General features: G+C 40.3%; 1 protein-coding gene and 1 long non-coding RNA gene across 4 annotated transcripts in view; one reads left to right on the top strand and one right to left on the bottom strand.

The window, feature by feature from the left end:
• The window catches only part of LOC131920899 (uncharacterized), a 129,166-nt gene that overhangs the window by 30,350 nt on the left and 71,835 nt on the right, over positions 1 to 26,981 (bottom strand). The gene's annotated exons all lie outside the window — the stretch shown is intronic.
• Wdpcp (WD repeat containing planar cell polarity effector) overlaps positions 1 to 26,981 on the top strand; it is a 292,873-nt gene that overhangs the window by 265,267 nt on the left and 625 nt on the right. For 2 of the 3 annotated variants that reach the window (XM_059275369.1, XM_059275370.1), the window contains exons 16-17: positions 19,358 to 19,440; positions 20,747 to 20,775. In XM_059275369.1, the coding sequence (XP_059131352.1) occupies positions 19,358 to 19,440; positions 20,747 to 20,775 (112 nt within the window). The remainder of the gene's footprint in view (positions 1 to 19,357; positions 19,441 to 20,746; positions 20,776 to 26,981) is intronic. The other variant, XM_059275371.1, reaches the window with a different exon arrangement.

Genomic DNA, 26,981 nt, shown 5'->3' with positions numbered 1-26,981 from the left:
CACAAGTCCATGTTAAACACACATAGCTAAATATTCAAAGCTCAGATGCACATGTGCGAGAGAACATAGGTTTTTCTTTGTGTCTGGGTCACCTTTTTCCAGCTTCATCCATTTGTAGTTGTTTTTGTATAAGGATCTAGTTTCATTCTTCTATATACAGATAACTAGTTTTCTTAACACCATTTATTAATGAGGCTGGTTTTATCCAGTGAATATTTTTGGCATCTTTATCAAAAATCACATGGCTGTGGGTATGTGAGCCTTATCTGGATCATCTTTTCTGTTCCTTGTCCCAGTACCCATGAACCATGCTGTTTGGCCTTTTGTTTATATGTACGTGAGTGGCTTGCTCATGTGTGTGGGTATGTGGATGTGTCTGTGGAAGCCAGTAGTCAGTCTCAGATGTCATCCTTGCAAGCCACCCGCCTTGTTTTGTTGAGATAGTATCTCTCAGTATGAGTCTCATTGATTAGGCTAGGCTGGCCAACCAACAATCTACATGGATCAGCTTGTCTCCACCTCTCCAGAGCTGGAACTACAAGCATACCTAGCTTTTCTACATGGTTCTGGGAACTGAACTCAGGACCTTATGCTTGCACAGAAAGAACTTTACCAATTAAGCTCTCTCTCCAGCCCCTGTACTGATTTTATAACACAACTCGAAATCAGACCTAATACCTCCAGCATTACTTTGACTGTCTAAGTCTTTTGCACTTCCAAATGAAATTTCAGATTTTTCTCCTATTTCTATGAAGAATGGTGTTAGATTTGTATTTGTTTATTTTTGTAAGACAGTCATTTTTACAATATTGATTCTTCCAGTCTATGAACGTGAGAGATCTTTTCATCTGCTAGTGTTCTTCAATTTCTCTCAAGTGTCTCAACACTTTCATTACAGAGGTTTTCATTCCCTTGATTAGGGTTATTCCAAGGTAGGGGGGAGAGAGAGAGAGAGAGAGAGAGAACTGTGAATTGGATTGTTTTCCTGATTGATTTCCTCTTCACCATGTTTGTTATGGTATATAGGAAGGCTCCTTCATTTTCTATGTCACTTTTGTGTTTTGTTTCTTTGTTGAAAGTGTTTATAGTCCAGGTCCTCCTGGATTTTTTAGTTCCTATTATTTTCTGTTCAATGTGACTTGATGTTTTTCTCCACTTACTTTGTTCTGTGTATTAGTATTTTAAATAGAATATGACATTGTGCGGTTCTTTTCTGATCTTGGCTGTTTGTGTTCTCAATGCTTTCTCTGTCTGGACTGGAATCTCCATAAGTCTGGGAAGTTTCTGCTATGATTTTTTTTTAAAGTTTTCTATGCCTTTAGAATGAAATTTTTCTTTATGTCCAAGAATCTTAGATTTGGTGTTTTCATGGTGTCTCAGGTATCTTGGAAGTAGCCATTGTCCTTCTTCCCTGATTCCATCTCCAAGCTCAATATTCTGCCCCTTCCCTGACCATTCCACTGGGAAGACTTATTTTAATTTTCTTGTATTTCACTTTGGTTTTTTGTTTCAGAATCCACACCCCTTCATCCCTTTACTGAATTCTCTCTCATGTCATGTATTGAGACTGTCTTATTTCATTCAGCTGTTGTGTCTTCTGAAAATTCTTTCAGAGGTTTGTGTCTTCTTTGATTTTCTTGAACTTATTTATACTCATTCTTTTGTGGTAGGTTTGTTTGTCTGTCTGGGATTTAATTCACTCACACTGTATCACTGTGGGTTAGTAACTTTGGAGGAGTTATGTTGCTCCGGGTTTTATGTTACTTATGTTTTCGCATCAGAACTAGCACATCTAGATTTAAGTGATTGCTTATATTTAATTTTTTTAGAAATACGTTTTCACTTACTTCTTTGAAATGAGACTTATTCTGTTCAAGGAGACATTTGCACTGCTCAGGAGAGACTAGGTTATGAAGGGCTGCTGTGTTGTTTTCTTCTGCTAGACTGTAGTGAGGGGCCAGGCTCTGCCCCCCATTATCCCCTTTCAGTTAGAATTGTCTGCAGCCCCAGTGCTATCAAAGGGTAGGCCCACAGTACAAGTAGAGTAACAGTGGAATAATGAATCAGCCACTTCTAAGTGCCAGTGTTTTAGGAAGGGGCACTTAGAGCAGCATGTGCCCTAGTATATTAGTTACTGTGGGGATGAGTGGAAAGGAAGAACAACTCAGGTAAGATGTGGTCAGTATTGGGTTAATAGGAAGATGAAGGGTTACAAGGGAGGGTAGTAATGACATGTGTAACCAGCTCTTAGGGAACTGAGCTAGAGATCCTGCAGACCTGGCCAGACTGTGTTCTTTGGTGGAAACAAACGGAAAAGGAACGGGCAGACAGGGAAGAGTGGACAGGGCAAGAGCTGGCCTGCTGAATTGACATGAATATAAAGAATACAAAGAGTAAATATGGCCGGTAGAAAGCTGGTACAGAGTACCATATCAGGACAGTCTGTCTGTCACTTTGCTGGATTCTTCTAGTGTCTGAGAGATGCATCCCTGGCTCTCAGAGGTCTGTTTCTATCCAGGGCTCTCCTGTTCTTACCCCCAGGCCTTCCTTTGGTAGACTGGGTTACACAGTGACCTGGCCAGTAGGCAGTGCTGCAAAGATGAAGTCTCCCTCTGATGCTGGTCACATCTCTGGCCTGGCCTGGAGGCATCCGGTTGCTGCTCCGTGCCCCCCCAACAACCTTTGTGTTATCTGCTGAGCTTCCTGGAGAGGTGTGGAAGAGTCCCTGAAGCTTTGGCTCAGATCCAGTTGCTACCCCCATCAGTCCAGACACAAAGACCTTTGTCATAGAGTCGGGCAGAATTCTGCTGGTCCAGATCAGCATGTACTCACTCCCATGTCCCCTTCCTTGAGTTTCCTCTTATAGTTCACAGAGCTGTTTTCACAGGCTGTATGTAGCTCTGCTGCTTCAGCAGGGTCTTTTTGAAATGTCATTCCACACTATTGCAGGCCCAGAGAAAACAGAGTCTCCGTTTGCTAATGCTGCTCTCTGCCCCTTATCTGGATTCCTTTTCTCTGCTCTTTACAAAGGGACCATGCAGATTTCTAGTCTCCAGTGCTCCCAAAAACCAAGCCAGGCCCAAAAGGATGGAACTGGGTCTGTGAAGTTTTGTTTTCTATTGCTACTGCAGTAGAAATCATCCACCTCTGTTATCTCTTAATCAATTTTCTCTGGATTACTCCATGAAGACTGGGAGACTGTACTTGGGTGCCAGCCACCATTTTCCTTTGTAAATAAAGTTTTATTGGACCACAGCCACACACATTCATTGTAGTGACAGCGTTTGTGCCACAACACAGAGCTGAGTAGTTGCAATGGTGAACGCATGCTCTACAGATCTAAAGTATTTACATCGGACCCACTTGGAGAGAGCTTGCTGGTGCCAGCTCTCCCATTAACTGCTTTAAGCTTCATTCTGCCCTGTGATTCATTTTAGTTTGAGTCCACATTTTGTTTTCTCACCTTTTAGAATTTTTGAGTCAGGAATGCTTCATTTATTCTTTTATTGATTAAAAATGATTAATGAATTCTTTTTTAAACATGTATTTGAACAGGTAGTGTTTTATTATAATTACTTTTAGAAATTCCATATTGGATTTCCTCTTTCTCTTAAGAATAATTGTTTAAAAAGTTTTGAAGTTTCTTGGAAGATGGCATATAATACACTGAGCAAGTCTGCAAAAATTTCCTGGGAATAAACTGGGCAAAGTTAAATAATAGCTATTGGAAGAGATGGCTGATGGGAAAATCTCGATTCAATAGCAAAATAAAATATGTTTTTACAAAGCAGAACAGGAAAAGTTGAGGATCTAGTCCAGAGGGACTAGGGAGTTTTCCCTTCCCAGTTAGAGGAACACCAGAACTAGGGTATAAGACAGAGAGCCTCAGAAAGTCCACATTGTACCCTGGACCCTCTATAGTAGATATTTTAAATGGCAGTTATTGTGGCGGGGGACAAAGGGAGGTAAATGTTGTACCGTAGTGGCAGAGGGAGAGGAGATGATGGGGAAACCTCCCAGTTCTCTCATCCTCCTGCCTAGCCTTCCTAAGTGCTGGAATCAGAGGCTGGGATTGAACCCAGGAAGACTAGGGTTGAACTAGGAACACTATCAACTGAGCTATATTCCCTGTTCAGGAAGCCATTTAGGTTTTTAGTTATTTGAAATATATGAGTGTTTTGCCTGCATGTATATAAGTGCACCATGTATATGCCTTATACCCACACAGGCCAGAAGAGGAAGTTGGGTCTTGGAACAGGAGTTACAGAAGGTTATAAGCCACGATGTGGGTTCTGGGAACCAAATGCTAAGGCAAGAGCAGCTTGTGCTCTTAAGAGCTAAGCCATCTCTTTAGATATCCTGGAAGTCATTTAAAAAAAAAAAAAAAGATTCCTGCTGGACTCAGCTTGTGGCTCCAGACCTTCCATTAACCACATTCTGTGGCAACCCAGAGCAATTGTCATGGGACTGTATGCTAAAAGCTGGCTGACAGAGTTCCTCTAGAATATGGAAAAGAAATTTTTCATTAGAACTGCATGGTGTGTGAGGGGGAAACCTGGTTGGAGCAGAGCCTGTGTGGAATCTGGATACAGTTTCCAAGAGTGCCCCCTGGACATAGGGAGGGGGTGCAGCCAACATTTCAACCTGCACCCTGAGAACAGGACCCAGGAAGAAGACAGGGTCAGTGTAAGGAGTCTGTCCTTAATTACGTCATCAACCTGCGACAGCGTCCCGGCCTAAAAAGCAGGCGGGCCCTCTGTGCGTCTCTCTCTTTCCTTTCTGCTCCTTCCTTCCGTCTGTCTTCTTCTCTCCCCCTCTCTCTCCCCCCTTCTCTTTCTTCTCTCTCCCTCTCCCTCCCTCTCCCTCTCCTCCCTCCCTCTCCCTCTCCCTCTCCCTCTCCCTCTCCCTCTCTCTTTCTCTCTCTCTCTTTCTCTCTCCCTATCTCCCCCCCCCCCTTTTCCCAGTAAAGCTCTAAAAAGGTAACCATGGCTGTGATTCTTCCAACCAGCACTCTCCTCTGCCAGCATGGCCACCGCGGGCGGCCAGCCATGAGCAGCACGGCACCATTTAACCATCAGTCAGCCCCTGTGGCCCAGCCTTCAGAGGGCGTCCCAGGGAAGTCCTGGTGTCTAATCTGGGGAGGAACTGAATGTCCTAGCCGGAAGCAGCAGCGGTGGAGAGCCAGTCCATTGCACCCCGAAGCTCTCCAGAGTCTTCATTCACCTCACCCAAGGCCCTTATTTCAGGCCCATCTGCCCTGCTCCGCCCTTGTCCTCACCCCTTCCCTTCCTCTCTCTACTATTCCCTTTTACTTTTCTGTTCAATAGACTTCCCCAAAGCATGTTCTCTGACCTGGTGTGGGGGTCTCTGAATCTCAGGCTGCTAGGAGCTGGGGTGGCTTTGGGTTGAGTTCATTCCTTTTGCTCTTCATCTTGCTTTATCTAGAACTGCCTCCGTGTGTCTGTTGTTTGCCTCTGTCAATGTGATGTTAGTCGTAGCCTTAGCGCTCGCCTCCTCCCTGAGCATGCTTATTCCCAGGATAACTAATATGTGAACACAGTGTTGTCATGTCCTCTTACTTCCGTGACTGGAAAGCAAAGCTGGTCTTTTTGTATCTCTCCTTACATTTTCACACTGTGCCTACTCTCTGAATATTACTGGGATAGATTTCCCCAATAAAAAGGCACAAACTATCAGATTAGATCAAAAAAGCAGAATTATCCAGGCATAGTAACAAACACCCTCAATCCCAGCAAAGGGAGGCAGAGCTCTGTGAGTTTGAGGCAGCCTAGTCTATATAGCAAGTTCCAGGCTAGCCAGGGCTGCACAGTGAGACCCTGCCTGAAAAAGCATAGATTCTGTTGTTTTGGGTTTTTTCTCTGTTGCCTCCAAGAAATCACCAAAGCCAGACACAGCCTTAGGGTGGGAGCACAGAGAGAGGGATTCCAAACAGAATCTTAAGGTGGGGTTGAGGAATTCCAAGCAAGTGGGATGAGGAAACAAATAGGTGTCACAATAACTAAAAAACTCAACTTTGAACCAAAGTCAGTCAGACTGAATAAGTCACTTAAACTGAGTAAGGGCATAATCCATCAAGGTGACATTATGACTAAAGAGACATGCATGGATACACCCAATTCCATTCAACTATTGAGTATGATGACGTAAGTTAGCCAAACACAGGAAGAACAGCTTCAGTACTGTATTCTCATCAATATTTTCTTTTATTCTATATGACCACAATGAAATAAAAAGAGAAATAAAAAAGAAAAATTATGGAGCATACATACAAATTCATGGAGATTGAGAAACACTGAATAATGAATGGGTTTCATAGTAAAAAAAAAATTAAAATATTCCTAGAATTTAAGAAAGTGAAAATATATACAAAACCCTGTTGATACAATGAAAAGAGTCCAGAGAAATGTAATCGTTTTTTAATTATTTTATAATTTAATTTAATTTTACATATCAGCCACGGATTCCCCTGTCCTCCCTCCTCCCACCCTCACCCCCCGCCCACCCCCCCATTCCCTTCTCCTCCACAGCAAGGACTCCTCTGGGGATTTAGCTCAACCTGGTAGATTCAGTCCAGGCAGGTCCAGTCTCCTCCTCCCTACACCAAGGCTGAACAAAGTGTCCCAGCATAGGCCCCAGGCTCCAAACAGCCAGCTCATGCACCAAGGACAGGTCCCAGTTCCACTGCCTGGGGGCCTCCCAAACAGTTCAAGCTAATCAATTGTCTCACTTATCCAGAGGGCCTGATCCAGTTGGGGGCTCCTCAGCTATTGGTTCATAGTTCATGGTTGGCTATTTGTCCCTGTGCTTTTTCCAATCATGGTCTCAACAATTCTCATACAATCCCTCCTCTTTCTCACCAATTGGACTCCCAGAGTTCCACCTGGGCCCTGGCCGTGGATCTCTGCATCCGCTTCCATCAGTCATTGGATGAGAGGAGAAATGTAATCTTGGATTACATGTTTACATTAAAAAAATCAGGCCAAGTGGTGGCACACACCTTTAATCCCAGCACTCAGGAGACAGAGGCAGGTGGATCTCTGTGAGTTTGAGGCCAGCCTGGTCTACAGAATGGATTCCAGGACAGTTGGGCTGTACAATGAAACTCTATCTTGAGAGGGGATAAAAGGAAAAAAATTCAAAGCAATCTAAATAAATAACCAAATGATGAACCTTAGGATCTTGAAAAAACAAAAACAAGCTAGGTGATGGAAAGAAAGAACATGTACATAGAAACGGACACAGAAACAAAATCCCACAAAAATACCAATACAACAAAGAGTTGATTCTTTGAAAAAATACATTTTAATAAACTTTTAGCTAAAGTAGCCAAAAGAGCTACAATCCAAATTAAGAAAATTGGAGATGAAAATAGAGAGGTTACAACAGATATCAATAAAATTCAGAAAATAAGAGGAAGTGAAAAATTATAAAGAAATGAATGAATTTGTAGAAACGTAGTACTTATCAAGAAAAAATATGAAATAAATATCTTAAGCAGATTCATTACAAGCAATGAGGTTGAAGCAGCAATATGAAAATGTTCAGGCCCAGAAAGGTTCGCTGCTGGATTCCAGCAGACCACCGAGGAGCTAGCACCAGTGTTCCCCCAAAGGACTCTGGGAAATACAGAAGGCAGGCATGTGCTCAGACTCTACACACCAGTGATAGTGATCACAAAAGCAGATATTGATCACACGATAGAACAAAGGAAACTCTAGGCCAAGCTCCCTCCTGCACACAGGTCAGAACTTCTCAAAACAGTGCATGCAGACAGACTCGGGAGTGCGTCAGAAGGAGCCAGCAAGCCACGCAGTGGTGGACAGTTGCTGCATGGAGAGGGCCAGCTACACTTCCCATCACCGGCACGGCAGCTCACAACCATTTGTAACTCTAGTTCCGGGCACTCTCACACTCTTTTTTGGCCTCCACCAGCACACTTACATAATGCATGTAAAACACTTGTACACATGAAAATATTTTTTTAAAAAAAGAATACACCTGAATGATAATTGAGGGCTGGGGATGCAGCTTGGTTCGTAGTCTTTGCTTAGCGTGCGTCAAAACCTAGGCTTGATCCCCAGCACTGTATACAGCAATTGTGGTGGGCAAGCACTTGGGAGGTACAGACAGGAAGGTCAGAAGGTCAAGGTCACCCTCAGCTGTACCGTGAGTTTGGGCTCTGTGAAACCTTGCCTGAAAAAAAGAAATGAAAATCTTTAAAACAGAGAAAAGAGCACCACTGATATGGCTGAATGGGGAAAGGCACTCTCTGTGAAGCCTGATGGTCTAAGTTTGATCCACAGGGCCCACATGGTAGAAGACAAGAATCAGCTGCCCCAAGTTGTCCTCTGACTTCCTCATGCACAGTGTGGCATGTTTGTACACACACACACACACACACACACACACACACACACACACACACTACATAAATAAACAATTTGAGACCATTCACCACAAATTAGCTTCATTCCAGTATTCCAGTGGCAGTCCAACATACACATTAGTAAACACACTACATCACATAAACAGACTCAAGGACACAAAGAAGTCATTATCTCAAAGATACAGAGAAGACTTGACAAAATTCAAACTACTTTCATGAAAAACTTGCTGAAGCCACCAAGAATAAAAGACACAGGTCTTAGCATCCAGGCTCCATAGCATGGAGATGGCAGACATCACACTTAGCAGGGAAACCAGGGACCTTTCCACTGACTTCAGAAACGGCACAAAAGCAATTTGAGAAAAAGTTCTTTGCTTTCTGGTTTCTGATCACAGTCCATCGCTATGGGAAAGTCAAGGCAAGGGCTAGAAGCAGCTATTCACATCCAGTCGCAAGCAGAGAGAATGCGTGGATGCTTACTGACCAGTATGTAATCTCTACTCAAAGTTCTGCCTTAAACTCAGGGAATGGTGCCACCCATATCAGCCAACATAATCAAGACAATCCCCCACAGATCTGCCCACAGCCCAACCTTCTCTTAAAGTTGGAACAAACCAATCCATCCTTTGAGACTCTGTCCCTAGGTGATTCCAGATGTCAAGTTGGCAATTAAAACTAGCCAGCACTGTGGGGTGGAAGGCAGCATGGAACAGGACTGATGGACTGATGGACTGATGGACTGATGGACTGGTGGATTAATGAGGTAACTCCCTTCCCACTGGTGCTGTCCTCAGAAAATTTATCCACCCTGATATTTACACTCAGAAATTCAGTTTATTGCTGGTTAATTTATTTCTGTTTATTATAGCTGAAATCTAAAAAATTTCAAATGAAATGCTACCAAATTAAAAGTTAAATTTGTCCTTATTGATTTTTATTAACTCCTATCTATGCAAGTTTCCTTAAAGTTGGAACAAACAAAAATACCCATTTATTCAGGATCTGCTGTGCCTGGAAACAATGTAAGTGAGGGGAATGGCAGTGTTTACAAAACAGAGAAATTGTCAACAGAATGTCTGCCAATGGACTTACCGGGAAAAATTACAGCCTATAATTCATGAAGATTGGCTCAGAACAAACTGTCCCTGCCAACAGCAAACCTGACAATTATTCTGTTGTCTAATTTGGCTCAGCCTAAGGTGACCTTGTTTGCCCATCTCAGTCTTAATTCTTGCTAACTTGGCATGCAAGGGGAACATATGGCATATGTCTACAAAGTCCATTTTTACATCTTTAACCAAAATAAATGTAGACTATGTTGAGCGTTTCCTGTAACTGAGCTCGTAAGTATATTAGACAGACCTGGTTACATTCATTGTCGGCCCACTAGCTACTTTATAGGTGCTGCCTATAAAACTAGAAATTCTCAGGAGATATATTTTTCTAAGTTTGGAAAATGACTAAAGCTAGCCAATTTTAAACATGTTCCCAAAAATATAGTCAATCACAAGCCCTTTTTAAAAAAATGAAAATATGTCATCAATTCATTGCAACCAAAAGATATTTACAGATTTTGACTAAGGCAACGATTTTTAAAGCTGTACAAGATACTGTGAGAAGCCCAGAGTGGTGATGGGCACCTGTAAACCAACTCTTGGGAGACAGAGGCCTGAGGATAACTCAAGACTGAGGCCAGGAAGATGGCTCAGAGTAAGATGCCTGCCATCAAGTGTACCAGACTGATTCAATCCCTGGGACACACAGGCTGGAAGGAGAGAACACAGAGTTGTCCCTGGCTTCCCCATACATACATTGGCTCAAGTACACATGCACATACACACAAATAAATGAATGTAATTATCATTTTTAAGTAAAAAATAATGTTAGAAAGAAAGTGGAAATTGGAGAACAAAACTAAGAGTATTTCTGTTTTTCCTCCCAGCTTAATCTGCCATTTTTTTTAAATTCTTTTTCTGACCCACTAAAGTTTATTATGAAAGGGAAGTTATTCTTTGTGGCTTTAATATCTCTCAAGAAGCACTGAGGAAATTAGCTTTTTTATTCCCATCAGAGCTTAAGGTTAGACTTCCAGGGAGAGAGTATAGAAAGTTGAAAACAACCTCAGAAAGATAGATAGTTCTGTCTGTATACCTTAAAGTTTAAAGTAGAGTTTGTGGTTTTGCTCTTTCCTGTATAGCTAACAGCTGAACAAGAGTACTGAAATGGCACACATATGTATGTGTTGTGTGTATTTGTATATATGTATCCTGCAATCTGCCTGAAGGGGCCAGTGACAGAGATAGCCTATCACTGTCATGTAATGCTTTTCCGTACAGGCCTTCCCTGTTATCTATTGGTCGATGGTAGACAGGCTTTGTGTGTTTCTCAGACACACTGTGCACACAAGATGAGGAGAGAACGCTTCCTCTCCACAAATGCTCACAACAGCTGGTGATCCGTGTCTGGGCCTAAGACTGACCCTTCCCTGGCTTTCTCCATTATAAAGTGCCCCATTGGCTTCTTTTAAGTTCTCGTTTTGAAATCATTGGGCAACTTTTCTTAGATATTATTTTATCAGAGATTGTGAGATGGTGACTTTCTAATTGTCATCCCTCATATCTGTAATCTAGACTGCATGAAGAGAATGTTCTTATCAAACTAAGTCACCTGACAGGCAGGGCCAATGTTAGGGGTTCCTTTTGGTTACACCAGCTACTGCCTCTCCAGCATGACCACTACTGGGGAGAATAGATGGGGAGGATTTCAATTCTGTCCTTCTGTTCTAGTGATCAATTTTTGAAAATCAGTGTAATATTTTGAAAATGTCATTTTAGTGGCATTATCAAAAGCCTAAAAATGTAATGGCTTTAAATTTCATTTTTGTAATTTCTAAGTAGAAATGTCTATCACTTTGTTAGTATAAAAGTAAACAACCAAAATCTCTCTTTGGAAATTTTCAGAATAAATATGATATATCCCAAAACTAGATACTATATGGCCACTTAAGATCCAGGTGAGATGGAGTAAATACACTCCATTTTGGCTCTCCTTGAAAGTATATGAAAATTCCAGACAGGATACATTGGAACGGTTATATGAGAATCCCAAAATGTGAATAGTGGCAGGTGGATTTATTAAAAAAAAAAAAAAGACCAGAATTTAAATATTTCTAAACCTATGTGAGTTTACATAAAAAGTTGTTCCATCTGCCACCTGAATGTATATTGCTTTTAAATTCACATAAACATTCAATAAGACAGACCACATCTGATGTTATAGACAAACTGAAAAAATGCACAGTATGTTCGGTGTGTTGATTGTAATGGAATTAAATTGAGGACAAATAAGAGAAAGAGATAGACAAAATCTGCAAACATTTACAGATTTAAAAACATAATTTTAGATAAACTGATAATTAGAGGCACACTATACAGAGTTGTAGAGCATATGCCTTAAGTTGTGTATTGTAAAAAATGTTACTCTGTTAGATGCACATATAAAAAATGTCTTTTATCAACAAACTGAGTTTCCACAATGAAAACACAAATAGAAAAGGAAATTAAACTAGAGGCAAGTGTAAGTAAGGAGGTGGTGATAATAAAAGCTTGCATCAAGCTAAGCGGTTACTATCTGTCTGAAATCCCCGCACTGAGGGAGCCCAAGGCAAGAGGATAGATAGCCAGTTCAAGCTGTGCAGTGTAAGAATCTGCCCAGAAACAAAGCACAAGTTTTGAAAAAGGTATGTCCAGACACAGATAGTATCGTTGGTGGATTCTGCCTAGCATTCTGGAAAAACAAAAACAAAGCCCATTATTTATATACAATCTTTCAAAAACTACAAGACAAAGAGACCTAACTTGCCTGCTGGGGTTGCCATTGCCAAAACAAGGAAGAATATAGACATGGGACACTATAGAGCAATCTCTCATAACTCTATAGGCAAAAATCAGCAACAGCAGATTAACAATAAAGGTGAAGCATCACTTACTCAAAAATCCAAACTCTAAAATATTCCCAGATCCAAAAAAATTTAGTGCCAAAATTGGCAGATTTCACAGCTGGCCTTATATGACAGGGCACAGTCAAAACACATGCACCCATGCAGACACATTCTCTTCCAGGGCCCCTCAACACTACACTGGGAGGGGACCCAGGAGGCTTCCTGTGCCCTCCTTTCTCTCCCTCATTGTGGTCTCCCTAGGCTCGTCCTAGATCTGCCCTGCTGCTCACCTCTACCCCTCCTCCCAGCCCATCTCCATACCCTTGGGACCAACTGCCACATGTGGTGCAGGCCCAAATCACCCCCAGTTTACCTCCTCTACCCTCCTCAGCTGTCCCTACTAACCTGTCTACATTCATTTGGGATTCTCTGCCAATCACTCCCTACCAGGGACCTCACACTCACCACACAGTGCAGGGACCCAGGACCCCCCAAGTTCTGAGGAAGCCTAAGCACCTCCTCTTAACTTATTCCCATTTTTTAGGGATTTACCTCTGACCCCAGGCCAGCTTTCTTCCACCTTGGTCTAGTCTGAAGCAGCATAGATTCTTACATTAGACAAATAGCCAAAAAAGAAGTCCACATGCCTAGGTCTCATCATAAAGACATAAACAATATGAAGACAGTATACTCCAAACTCCCAAAATCCACCAGCTCTATACAAAGTTTCTCCTGGGAGAACTACCTAGATGAACTCCAGAACACAGAACTCCAAAAACAATTATAAATTTATGTAGCAGGCTTTCTTTTAGACCACCAACCAGCTCCCACATAAAGACACAGAGACATAATATTAGTTATGAATGCTCAGCCTTAGCTTAGGCTTCTTTCTTGCTAGCTCTTATAACTTATTTTAACCTGTTTCTCTTCATCTGCATTTTGCCTTAGGGCTTTTTACCTTTCTTTCATTCTGTATGTCCTACTTTCCTGCTTCCTCCTTGTCTGGCCCTGACATCTCCATCTTTGTCTCCTTGATTTTCTCTTCTCTCTACTCCTCTTGAGCCTAGATCCCTCCTCCTACTTATTCTCTCTGGCCGCCAGCCACACCTATTGATACCTCTACTGTTTAGCTATTGGTCATTCAGCTTTTTATTAGACCAATCAGGTATCTAGGTAGGCAAGGTGAAACATCAACACATCTTTACACAATTAAACAAATGCAGCTTAAACAAATGTTAACACACTTTTACATAGTTAAAGTAATATTCCGCAACATAAACAAATGTAATACATCTTTATATGGTTAAAGTAATATTCCACAACAAATTTCATCAAAGAATTTAAGAAATGTAAAGGAGATGAAAATCAAATAATTCCATTTACTTAAAAAGAACAGTAGTGTTCTTCTTCCTGAGTGGTACCCAGGAAAACACAGATCTATAGCTGAATTTTATTCATTTAGTGATCAAAATAATCCAAGATTTAAAAAACCAAATTCAATAAAGAGATATAAAGTTATTGGAAGCATTTAACATGGAACTGAAAAACACAGTGATGCAATTTTAAAAACCTCGGGAGAAGCCTTACAAGTAGACTGAATCGGGTAGAAGACAGTATCTGGACTTGAAGATAAAGAAGAGGATTAGACCACACATGCAGAGAATATGAAAAATTTTAAAGACAGAAAAAGAACATGTGGGGACAGCATGAAAAGATCAAAACTTTGAATATTGGCGTAGATGAGGGAGAAGTATCTCAGGTCAAAGATATGGATGAGTTCTTCAGTAATATCATAGAAGACAATTTCCCCAAATTAAGGCAAAACACACCCATAAAGATAAAAGCACACAGAACATCAAATAAGCAAAACCAAGAAAAGAAACTCCCCTCGACATAGAATACTAAAATTACAGAACAAAGAAAGAGTATTGAAAGCCATAAGAGAAAAACTACAAGTCATGTATAAAGGAAAACTCATCTTAACCACTGATTTCTCAATGGAAACTTTGAAAGCCAGGTGGAGTGATGCACTCCAAGTCATACAAGACCACAGCTGCCTACCTAGACTACGGTACCCTGCAAAAATCTTCCAGAGTTGATGGAGAAAAACTTTCTATGACACAAATAGGCTAAAATTCCTTTCCACCAAACCAGCCCTACAGAGGATACTGGAAGCAATACTTCAGGCTGAAGAGAGGAAGTAAGCACAGCTGAGAACTCTTGAAAGAAAACAAATAAGGCTATAATTACTGGAACACAACAACAAAACAAACAACAGAATGACTACAATCAACACACTTCTCGATAATGATTATACATATTAATAGTTTCAACTCTCCCATCAGAAGACGCAGGCTAGCACAATGGATTAAGAAATAAAATCCATCTTTCTGTTGCTGACAAGAAACTCACCTTAACTTTAAAATAGACACCACACATGGGACTGACCTAGGCCCTCTACGTATGTTACAGTTGTGTAGCTTGGTCTTCTTGTGGGACTCCTAACAGTGGGAACAGGGGCTGTCTCTGACTCTCTTGCCTGCTTTTGGGATCCATTTCTCCTACTGGATTGCCTCTTCCAGTCTTAATAGGAAAGGAGGTGCCTAGTCTCACTGCAACTTGATAGACCATAGCTGGCTGATATCCATGGAAGTACTGCCCTTTTCTGAAGAGAAATGGAGGAGGAATGGACTGGGAGATGGGAGGGACTGGGAGGAGAAGAGGGAGGAGAAACTGCAGGTAGGACATAAAATAAATAAACAAGCAAAAGTGGACACCATCTTAGAGTGAAAGGATGGAAAAAACTACTGCAGTAAAATGAGACCAGAAAGCAAACAGGCGTTGCTATCCTAACAATCTGACAAAAATAAACTTCAAACAGAAACTAATGAAAAGAGATAAAGGACACTCAGTCCTAATCCAGGGAACGAGGGATCAAGAAGACCTTAGAAGTCCTAAGCATGTCTGCACCAAACTGCTGCACTTGAATTGACAAATTGCTGTCTACTTGAAAGGTACAGCTGGCATTAAAGATGTAGATTACCACCAACCCAATGATAGTAGATGACTTCAATACACCATTTCCTCCAGTAGACAGGTCATCCAGAAAAAAACAAAACAACAACAACAAAACAAAAACAAAAATAGAAACATCAGAATTAACTGACATCAGACATCAAAAAGACTTAACAAATATCTACAGAATATTCCACCCAAACACCAAACACTATAAATTCTATTCAGGAGACCATGGAACCATCTCTAAAATAAACCACATCCTAGAACACAAAAACCTTAACAGAAAAATAGACCATGATTTGACCATAATGCAATAAAACTTAATAGCAAACAAATTTCTAGTAAGTACACAAACTCATGGAGATTGACCAACTCATTGAATAATGAATGGGTCAAAAAGAATCAAGACAGTGGTTTTTTTTTTTAATCCTGGAAATAAAAGAAATTTAAATGCAACACAACAAAAACTTTGCGATATATTAAAAAAAAGTCCTATGTGGGAAATTTATAACTCTTAAGAACCTTCATTAAAAAATCAGAAAGAGCACAAATAAATGGTTTTTGATACAACTCAAGAATTTGGAAAAACAAGAACAAATCAAACCCAGTAAATGACAAAAGATAATAAAAATAAGAGGAGAAATTAATGAAATAGAAACAAACAATTCAAATAATCAACAAATGTAAGAGCTGGTTCTTTGAGGAAATAAACAAGAATGACAGATCCTTGGCTCAACTAAGCAGAACAGAGCCACTATCCCTGATGAACATATGTGATGGCTAGTTTTTATGTCAGTTGACACAAGGCCAAAGTCATTTGGAAGGAGAGAACCTCAGCTGAGAGAGTACCCACCAGATCAGCCTGTGGACAAGCCTGTTGTGCATTTCCTTGATTGATGATTGATAGAGGAGGGCCCAGATCAAAGTAGACAGTGCCATCCCTCGGCCCATGGTCCTGGATGCCATAAGAAAAGGGGATTTGGTTCATGGTGTTTTATCACAGCAATAAAATTAGCAACTAAGACATCTAGATGCAGAAATCCTCAATAAAATATTTGCAAACCATATATAGGCACATATCAAAAGATCATGATCAAGTTGGCTTTATCCCAGAGATTCAGGGATGGTTCAAAATAAGTAAGTCAATAAATATAAGAAATTATACAAATAGACTTAATTGATGCAGAAAAAGCATTTGACGTAATCCAACAACACTTTATGATAAAGGCCCTAAAGGGAGTAGGACTGGAGGGAGCATAGTCCAACACAATAAAGCCTGTATATGGTATATGACAGATGCATCCAGCATTATCCTAAGTGGAGAAAAACACAAAGCAAGCCTATTGAAAGTCTGGAATGAGACAGGATTGTCCAGTATCCCATTTCTTTTCAATATAGTGCTTGAAGCACAAGCTATAGCAATAACACAAGGGAATTAAAGAGCTACAAATATGAAAAGAAGGCAGACTACCCATTTGCAGATGATAGGATGTTATCCCCAAGAGATCCCTACAGTTCCACCAGAAAACTAGAACAACCAACAGTTTCAGCAATATAGCAATGTACGTTAGAAGAAACGGTAGCTTTTTTATCCACCAACAGCAAACACGCCGAGAAAGAGATGGTGGACACACTGCTATTCACACCAGCCTCAAAGGGAAAAAATATGTAGGAATAAACCCAACCAAGAAGGCGCAAGACCTCTACAGTGAAAATCTTAATCTCTGAAGAAAGATATTGAGGAAGGCACTAGACGATGGGAAGACCTGTGAGCATGGGTTGGTAGAATTAATATTGTAAAAATGACCATTCCACCAAAAGCCATTTGCAGACTCAGTGTAAGCACAATCAAAATGTCTATCTCATTTTCACAAAAATAGAAAAAAAAAAAGCCTAAAATTTACTTGAACCAGAAAGGACCCAGGACAGCCAAAGCAGTCTTGAGAAAAGAAAAATACGGGAGTGATTACCATTCCAGATTTTAAGATATATTACAGAGCCATAGTAATAAAAAAAAAATGGTACTGGCACCAAACACATGTAAACCACTGAACCAAAAGAGAAGACTCAAACGTGAGTACACGTGACTACAGGTGTCTGATATTTGATCGAGATACAAAACATACACTAGAGAAAAGGCAGCATCTTCAACAAAAGGTGCTGGGAAAACGTGAGTGTGCACTTGCAGAAGAATGAATTAGACCTTATCGATCACCTTGTACAAAACTCACTGCAACAGGCTGAAGGCCTCACTGTGAAACCTGAAGCACTGAGACCACTAGAAGAAAGCAGACAGTACCCTATGAGATATAGTTACAGGAAAGGACTTTCTGAACAGGACTCCATTTGTCCAGAAATCAAGGCCAACAATTGACAAGTAGGGCCTCATAAAACTAAAAGCCTTCTTCACAGCAAAGGAAACAATTATTTGAGGAGAATGGGAGAGAATCTTTGCTAGTTATTCATCTGATAGAGGAGTAATATCCAGAATATACAAAGAACTAAAAAACAGAGTCAAAAAACAAACAACACATTTAAACAGTGGGCTATGGGTCTGAACAGAGAGCTCTCAAATGAAGTCACAAAAATGGCCAATAAATACCTCAAATATTCTTCGTCGTCCTTAGCAATTAGGTAAAGGCAAACCTAAATAACCGAGACTTCGTCTTACCCCAGTCAGAGCATCTAAGACCAACAAAACAACTAACTAACAAATGCTGGAGGGACAGGTGGGGGAAAGGGAAACTTCATTTACTGTTGGTGGAAATGCAAATTGGTGCAGCCATTCAGAAAATCAATATGGAGAATCACAAAAAATTAAAATAAATCCACCATACAACCCAGCTCTAACACTCCTTGACAAATGCCTAAAGGACTTGACATCCTACCTATTCGCTGTGGCTCTATTCACAATATCTACGGAATGTAAACAACAAAAATGTCCTTCAGCTAACAAATGGATAATGAAGATGTGGTACATGTACGTAATAGAATACTATATTCAGTTGTAGAGAAAAATGAAATCATGATATTTGCAGGCAAATGGATGGAACTAGAAAAGATCATGTTGAGTGGTATAATCAAGACTAGGAAAGACAAAAACCACATGTCCTCTCTCATTTGTGGTTCCTAGCTCCAAGTCTTCAGATGTGAGTTTATAGCCCAGAGTAATTAGCAGAAGCCGGGAAAGTAAAAAACCATGGCGGGTGAGCCCTAGAGAAGGGAAGAGCAGGGATACAAGTGACATAAATATTTAATTGTGGGATAACTGGAAGTGACTTTCCACCATAAAGGATGAAATCATGTCATTTACAAGAAAATGACACAGCATAATCTTCAGTGAAAAAGCCAGACTCAGAAAGGCAAATATTTCATGTGGAACTTAGATTTAAAAACAAAAACCAAATATGAAAGTACAGGGGGGGGGGGCTGCCTGTAAGGAGGGAAAGGTCTGTAAGAGGGAGGAAGGCCAAGAGAACAGAACTGGGGTTGAATATTTCCAATATACAGAAAAAAATAAGAGCTAGCGTGTACTTCAGTGTTAGAATGTTGCCTAGGAAGCATTGGATCCTGGCCTTCATTCCCAGAACTGCCAAAATAGCTCATTAAAAATAAGATTGGGGCTGGCTGTGTGGCATATGCCTTTAATCCCAACAGAGGCAGGTGGATCTCTTGTGTTCAAGACCAGCCTGGTCTACAGAGTGAATTGTAGGCCAGTCAGAGCCACACAGTGAGATCTTGTTAAAATAATAATAATATTTTAGAAAATGAAGATACTTTCTTTTTAACATAACGATATTAAAGTGATATAATTGCTGAAAGGTTTCAAGGAAATTTTGTAAATTTATGTTTTTAAATATTCAGAAGCTTGAAAATATTTCATATGTTCACTATACTGAGCGCTAGAGTATAGAATTCTTTCTGTAACATACCTACCGTTATTTTTTTTTTCTTTCTGAATCCCTTTTTCCTCTTAAAAACTTTCCACCCAGCAGACAGGCAATCGAGAAAAGGAGTGAACAGGAGGGGAGCCCCCACCCTGACTCTTCGGTGATCACTGCCTCAGATGCAGAAGGTAATGGAACTCGGGTCCCACGGAGGACAACAGGAAGCATGGTCATTTCAGGAGTTTCTGTACACTCCTGACGAGAAACCCTAAGCCTTTCTAGGGAGTGGAAGACTGCTGGTGGCTGGTAGAACAGAAAACGATGAACTATCCGATGAAAAAAGAAAGATAGCCTTAATGATTGAGTAAATACAGGTACATGTGAGGGCCTGTTAAAGTGTTGATTCTAATTCAGTAGGTCTAGAACAGGACCCGTGAGTCCATGTTTCTAGCATATATGTGGTAAGCCTGGAGCTTACACTCAAGTAGTCTCACTCTCAGGATCTCTGGGAAGGTGATTTTGTTCTTGTCCAGTTTAACAGGAAAGCAGTGTACATATGTACACAGTAAATATGTAACAAAAGCAACCATGTAAGAGACTCCCTAAAAGATGTACCAGGATGGTGGTGGCGCACGCCTTTAATCCTAGCACTTGGGAGGCAGAGGCAGGCGGATCTCTGAGTTTCAGGTCAGCCTGGTCTACAGAGTGAGTTCCAGGACAGCCAGGACTGCACAGAGAAACCCTGTCTCAAGGGAAAAAAAAAAAAAAAAAAAAAAAAGAGTGACGAAGTGACAGAGCAATCAATCACTGGCAGCCAGCATGGCCAGCTGAACAGCCCTTGGGAAGCAGCCGCATTTCAACATGCAGAATAAATGGTGTAAAGAGTGGAGAGGCAGAGTGTGGCCTGCCAGTGTTCTGTGTCCTCTCACCACCCTCCAGAAAGATGACTCCAGCTTGACCCACCCATTCTGTCTCTTGCTCCACTCCACGCCGCAATAGTCAGGCGTGCAGAACTGAGTGCCTTGAGGAAAGGGGATCTGTGCAGGTCACAGGTCAAGAGGGCAGAGTGTAAGATCTGGGAACTTCAGGAGCAGCGTTGTGTCTCTAAAGAAGTCTGTAAAGAGCTCTGGCACGTCAGTGAAACTCACCTGCCTTGCTGTGAAGATACCACTGTAAGAAAAGAATAAGCTGGGCAGGCAGATTTCCGTGAGTTCAAGGCCAGCCTGTCTACATAGTGAGTTCCAGGACAGCCAGAGCTGCACAATGAGACCCTGTCTCAAAAACATATTTTTAGAAAGGAACAATCTGGGTGTCCTCCACTTAAATGAATGTGGACATTGAAAGTCTTTTCAGTCGAGAGAGCTGAGCATCCTCTTGTAATTGGCAATCTTAGACTAGTTAAAATCTGGCTATTATTTTCTCTAGTGTTTTTGCCATTTTAATTTATTTGTGATGATTTATTAGATTCTCATTCATACTGTGATCTCATTTTAGGAGGACTGAAAGAAGACTACAGGGGACAGGTAAAGTGTCTGTGAGAAACTCTACAACCAACTTAACTCCGCATGCTGTCTGTTGGCCTACGTTAACCAGACTACATTAACAGCTTCTAGATAACTGTTTAGCTGTTTATTTTTAGTAAAGCTCCCTCTGAAGTCATCAACAGTCAAAAATTAATAGGCTGGGAGCCAAGTAATACAGCAGCAATCTGTATCTGTGTTTCTATGTATGTCTGTGCATATCACTCCTTTACTAGTAGATGGCTGGAATTATTCAGAAGACTTAAAAAGACAGTAGAGAAAATTTATCTAATACTTTTTACTTCATATAATTTTATGAGAAGTGCATATAAAATATCATTTCTGGAAAGTGATTCTAAGCCCCCCTTTGTATTCTGTCTTTGACATCCTAAATTGATCAACTCAAAAAAAAAAATGTCGTGTGAGGGAAAAAAAACCCTCATTTAGTATTGTGAATCGTCCACAAAAGGCCATGTGAACTGGTTCATTGTAAGGCATCATTATGAATGATGGTTACAGTAATGGCGTCATTTTGGACAAATCCTTTTCATCTCTTTAAGTCTGGAGTTCATTTGTAAAACACATACGAGTCCACATGCTCCATAGGATTGCCATGAAATTATTTTCTGAATGAGTGTGGTGGAAGTTTGTTAATTGTATGTAACTGTCCTAATAATAGTAACTATCAACATCATTACTTCAGTCTACTTTTTTGCATTTTTTGTTGTTAGTCTTTGTTTTTAATTTTTAAATTCGCTCTGTAGCCCAAGGTCAGTGGAACTCACTTTGTAGCCCAGACTGGCCTCAACCTCAGGGCAATCCTCATTCCTTATCTTCCCAAGGGCTTTGATTACAAGGACTAAATCTACTTGGTTCAACCAACCTCTTTATAGATAATCATACCTTTATTGACATTATTTTTTAAATCTGGATTTAGTTAGGAGGAAAGCAGTCTATATTCCAATGAATATGTATGAATAGTCTACATTCAGTTTGCTAAAACTTAGAGAAACTGATAAATTTTATTTATATATTTAAAATATTGCTTTGCAATTTCTCTTAGAAATAGAGCTTTACATTTGTTTTGTGTGGGGGGGGGTATGGACAACAACGTGCATGTGCCACAATGTGCATGTGGAGGTCAGAGGGCAATTTGTGAGGTTGCTCTCTCGTTAATTGTGCAGATCCAGGGATCAAACTCAGGCTATCAGACTGGACAGCGTGTGCCTTTACTCACTAAACCATCTAGCTCCATATAAATATATATATATATATATATATATATATATATATATATATATATATAGAGAGAGAGAGAGAGAGAGAGAGAGAGAGAGAGTATGTGTTTGACTAGAGTTTATTTGTAGTTTGTAAACACATTTTCACTTGAGTACACTGTATACTTTGACCATATTTATTCCCTTATTTTCTCCTCTCCCTTGCAACTAGTTCTCTCTCCAGTCTTCTACTTCCATGTCATATATAACACATAACTATGAATATACATATTATGTTTACAAATATACATCTAGATATGATTTAGAACAGGGTTATTTGTCGATGATCTCCTGTTCCATCCATTTCCCTACTAATTACATAATTTCATTCTTTTTATGGCTTACTAAAGCTCCACTTTGTATGTATAGCACACTGTAATTGGATGTTTCTCTTCTGCCTGCCTGTTCCCAAATAACTGGCAGCTGCTTCCCAAATAATTGACTTAGAGGCTTAATATTACTTGTAAATGCTCAGCCAATAGCTCAGGCTTGTTACTAACTAGCTCTTATATTTTAAATTAGCCCATATTCCTTATTTATGCTCTGTCACATGGCAGTACCTTTATTAGCATGGCACGTTCATCTCCTGGTGCCTCTGCATCTGGCTTGTGACTCTTCGCTCCACCCTTCTCCTTCCCATCATCCTTAGCTTGGCCGCCCCACTTAAACTTCTTGCCTGGCTACTGGCCAATCATCGTTTTATTAAACCAATTTGAGTGACAAATCTTTACAGTATACAAGAGGATTATTCCACAGCACCACACTTTGATTATCTATTTATCTATGAATGAACACTCAGCTGGTTGCCTAACTTGGCTATTCTAAATAGTGTTTCAATTAGCATGCATATTTTCTTGTAACATAACATTATATTCTTTTACTGCAATGAAATGCCTAAGGCTATGTACTTTATAAAGAATATATTTAAGCTATAGTATGGAAGCTGAAAGTACAAGATTGGACAATCCCATCAGTTCAGCATCTGGGAAGGTCTTCATGAACACAGCATCTCAATGGCAGGAGTGTATGTGGAGAAGACAGACCAGAGAGATTGGGGTTAGGCTTGCTGCTTTACAACATTCTACTCTGCAAGTGCAGCATAAGTTCCTGTGGAGAGCAGGCCTCCAGTGGCTTATCACCTTCATTGAGCCTCACTCTTAAAAGGTCCTACAACTTGCTAATGCTTTTGTTAATCAGCCTTTAGGGGACAAACCACTTCCAAACCACAGGAATAACGATTTTTCCACATTTTTATCACCTCTTTTCCAACTTCAATTGGATATATCCAACAAAAAGATAAAATTGGAGTCATTATCACATTTTCCAGGTGCTTCTCATGGCTGACTCCAGTCTTAGTGGTTTTGGTAAAGATCTAGCTCACACGGGTGCTCTCTGTGCAAGGCTGCTTTTAGCACCATGGAAATAACTGGGACGAAGCAGTTCCCATAGTCGCCAGCTCGGAGTGAATAAAGCTGGACACTACAACAGTGCAGCTCTAGACAGGTTTCTCAACCTTGACATTTTTGCCATTTTGAGCCAAATCACTCTCCACTGGTTAATAAAAATAAATAAAAGTAGGACCTGAAAATAAAAGGATTGCTGGATACCAGGAAGGATATGCAGAGCAGAAGGAAGGTGGATGGACATGATGAACTCAGTATTCATGCATGTATATCCTACAGTGAGTTCCATTAGTTTATGCAATCAATATGTAATACTAATTATACTGTTTCAAGTGGTAGGAATTTTGAATGGTTTTCCTCCTTAGCAAGCTGGTTTCTAGTACAGGAAGCTTATAAAAAGCAGAAAAAATGATGCTTTTCTTTGTAGTGTTTACAGCAGGGATCATCAAACACTTCCATGAAGGGCCAGGGAGAAAACATTTAGGCTTTGTAGACTACGATGTTGTTATGGCTGTTTTACTCTTATGTCATACCAAAAAACAGCCTAAGTCTATTCTTAATTGAAGGTCCTTATGTCCTAATAAAATTATCATAAAAACATGAATTTCATGCAGTTGTTGTAAAATATGCTTTCATATTTTTGCAAGCCATTTCGAAGTGCAAAAAGACTTTTGTGGAGGAACTTGGATATCTATCTTTTTGACTTGCAGGCCTTGAAATGATGGAAGATAGATTGGATTCATATCATTAGCCATAAATTTGCTGAATCCACATTCAGAGAAATGAGGCAGGAGGATTGCCATGAGTTTAAAGCCACCATGGGCTACATAGTAGGACAGATCTCAAAATCAAGTGAATCTTTAAAGAGCTTGTAGCTTGGCTGGAAAGATGGCTCAGTGGGTTAAGACACTTGTCACCCAGCCTGAGTTCAGTCCCCGGGACTCACATAGTGAAAGGAGAGAGAGAGAGCTGACCCTCAAGTTGTCCTCTTATCTCTGAAAGTGCATTACTTGTAACTTCTGGCTTGTGCCCGGTGTGGTAGTGAACATCTGTAATCCTAGCACTTGGGAGTTGGAGGCAGGAGACACAGAAGTTTAAGACCAGTCTTGGCTACACAGTGAGTGAGTGTGAGGCCAGCAGGGACTACGGGTAGTTTCCTGCCACACAAACTGTAACTTTCTTAAGGCCATATGGCTAGTTTGCTCACTGTCTTGCTGTTATGAACAAGCGTGAAATCACTTAGTGTTTCCCAAACAACTAACATAGGTGCAAGAAGGAGAATGCGTAAGTCTGCCTAGATAATATCCCAGACCTAACACCTGTCCAAATCCATGCTTATCATTTTATCCTTGGGCTCCAAACTTGCTCCTCCTGGAAAATGGTGCTTGTTAAATCAAACGCAGTGAGAACCATTGGTAACACAGAGGAAATCTAACATAAATGACCAGACCATACAAGGAAAATTACTTCCTCAAGTGACAGTAGGTCCAAATCCAGCTGCAGCAAAGCAGCTCTTAACATGCTAAGTCTACTTAGCAAAGTCTGGGTGCATGGAAGGGAAAGTGACATGGTCTCCCCAACACTGGGTGACAGCCATAGTGCTTGGCAGGTACTTAATCATACGTAGAAATCAGTTGAGAAACCCAGTACACTCTTCTGTTGCTGTAAATTACTGCAAGAATTAACACACACTTTGATTCAGTCAAGGATTAGCAGTGTCAGCACACAATAAAGTTGAGGTCAGCCTCGCTGCAATGGCAGCTTCTGTAACCAAAAGGAAAGAAACAAAGTAAAACCATCAAGTCTCCAGTTTTTATCGGGGGCTAAAACATCATCAACCTTAAGCCAAAAGTCCTCCTTCTACAGGGTGTTTCTAGAGTAAGAAGTAATAGTAAACACAGGAAGGGTCCCTCTCTAAGAACATCCATCACAGGGTTATTTATAAAAAGAAATCAGAAACCATGTAGATTTAATTTAAAAGGAGTGGTTAAGCAATAGTATGTAATGGAATAAAACTCAGACATTAAAATCAAAGATTATGTATCCAAATCCCAGCTGATGATATGGCTTAGTGCTAGAGTATTTCCCAAGCATTAACAAGACCATGGGTTCAATCCCCAACATGACAATATGTATATGTGTTTAAAATAATTTCACTTATTTAAACATCTGTAGAAAAATACTGAAAGCAAATATATGTTAACCATATATTTACATTTTCTAAATTGTATTTAATGAGTATTCTTTACTTTTAATAATGTGAAATTATCAAATATAAAATATCTTGCTTTGTTAATCTTCAATATATCTGCCTAAGGTAAAACAGGTACCAATCAATATCCTAAAGCAGTGGTTCTCAACCTGTGGGTTGCAACCCTTTAGGAGTTGAACAACCCTTTCACAGGGTGCCTTAAGACCACTGAAAAACACAGATATTTACATTATGGCTCATAACAGAAGCAAAATTACAGTTATGAAGTAGCAATGAAAATAATTTTATGGTTGGGAGTCACCACAACGTGGGGAACTGTGTTAAAGGATTGCAGCATTGAGAACATTGAGAACCACTGGCCTAAAGTAAAGTTTTTAACAACCAGATGGATTTTAAATCAAGAACTTCAGAAGAAGAAAAAAAAATTAAGGAAACCCTGGCATCACTGGAAGGAAAGAGAAGTAGATGGGGGAGGGGCCAGGGAATCAGGAAGGAAGAAAGGAAGGAGACAGAGAAAAAGGAAAGGGAAGGGAAGGATGGAAGGAACAGCTAAAGCACACAGAGCTTCTTAGGGAAGCAACCTGGCCTTCCAGGAACCAAGTGTTAATGCAGAGTCTATGAAAAGCTTTTCTCAGTCGGAAGGACTTTAATATAGAACTTAACCACTCCTATTCATGATGCTCTTAGCACATGCTAAGCAAACATTCCACCACTAAGCTGTACGACACCCTAAAACTATTTTTAAATATCTACCTCAAAAATTATTTTAAAATAAATGGTTTCCACTTGGATTTTAAGAACATTTCTTCAATTATGGCAGGAGCTGGTGAGGGAGCACTCCAGTCCCACTCCCTTGACTTCTTGTTTTTGTCACTTCAATAGCAAGTAGCCTGTGACGTTTTTCAAAAAATACTCCCACTGTTTATTTCCAAGTATGATTGCCCATCCTTATCTTACCTTCAACACCTTTAATCTCAGAATTCTGTAATGAAACCTTGTTGCTCTGTAGCTAGTAAGGTTGGAGGAGAGTCATGAAAAGAAAACTAGTGGAAGAAAGATGAGATTCTCATGGTGTTTCTCCATGGTTTCATAAAACAAAAAGGAATATAACCTTTACTGTTTTATGGCCTATTACTTTAAAAGTCACAATTAAACAAACAGTTAAAATAAAGGCAAGATTTGGAAGGACATGTTAGGTCTGGGGAGATGGCTTGGTGGATAAAGTACTTGGCCAGTAAACATGGTGACCTGAGTTCAGATCCTCAGAACCGACATAAAAGCCAGGTGGGTGTGATGGTCACATATCATCTCACACTT

This window comes from Peromyscus eremicus, chromosome 10 (genome assembly GCF_949786415.1).
Source record: "Peromyscus eremicus chromosome 10, PerEre_H2_v1, whole genome shotgun sequence".
Classification (NCBI taxonomy): Eukaryota; Metazoa; Chordata; class Mammalia; order Rodentia; family Cricetidae; genus Peromyscus; species Peromyscus eremicus.
This window is presented reverse-complemented; position numbering and strand designations above follow the sequence as displayed.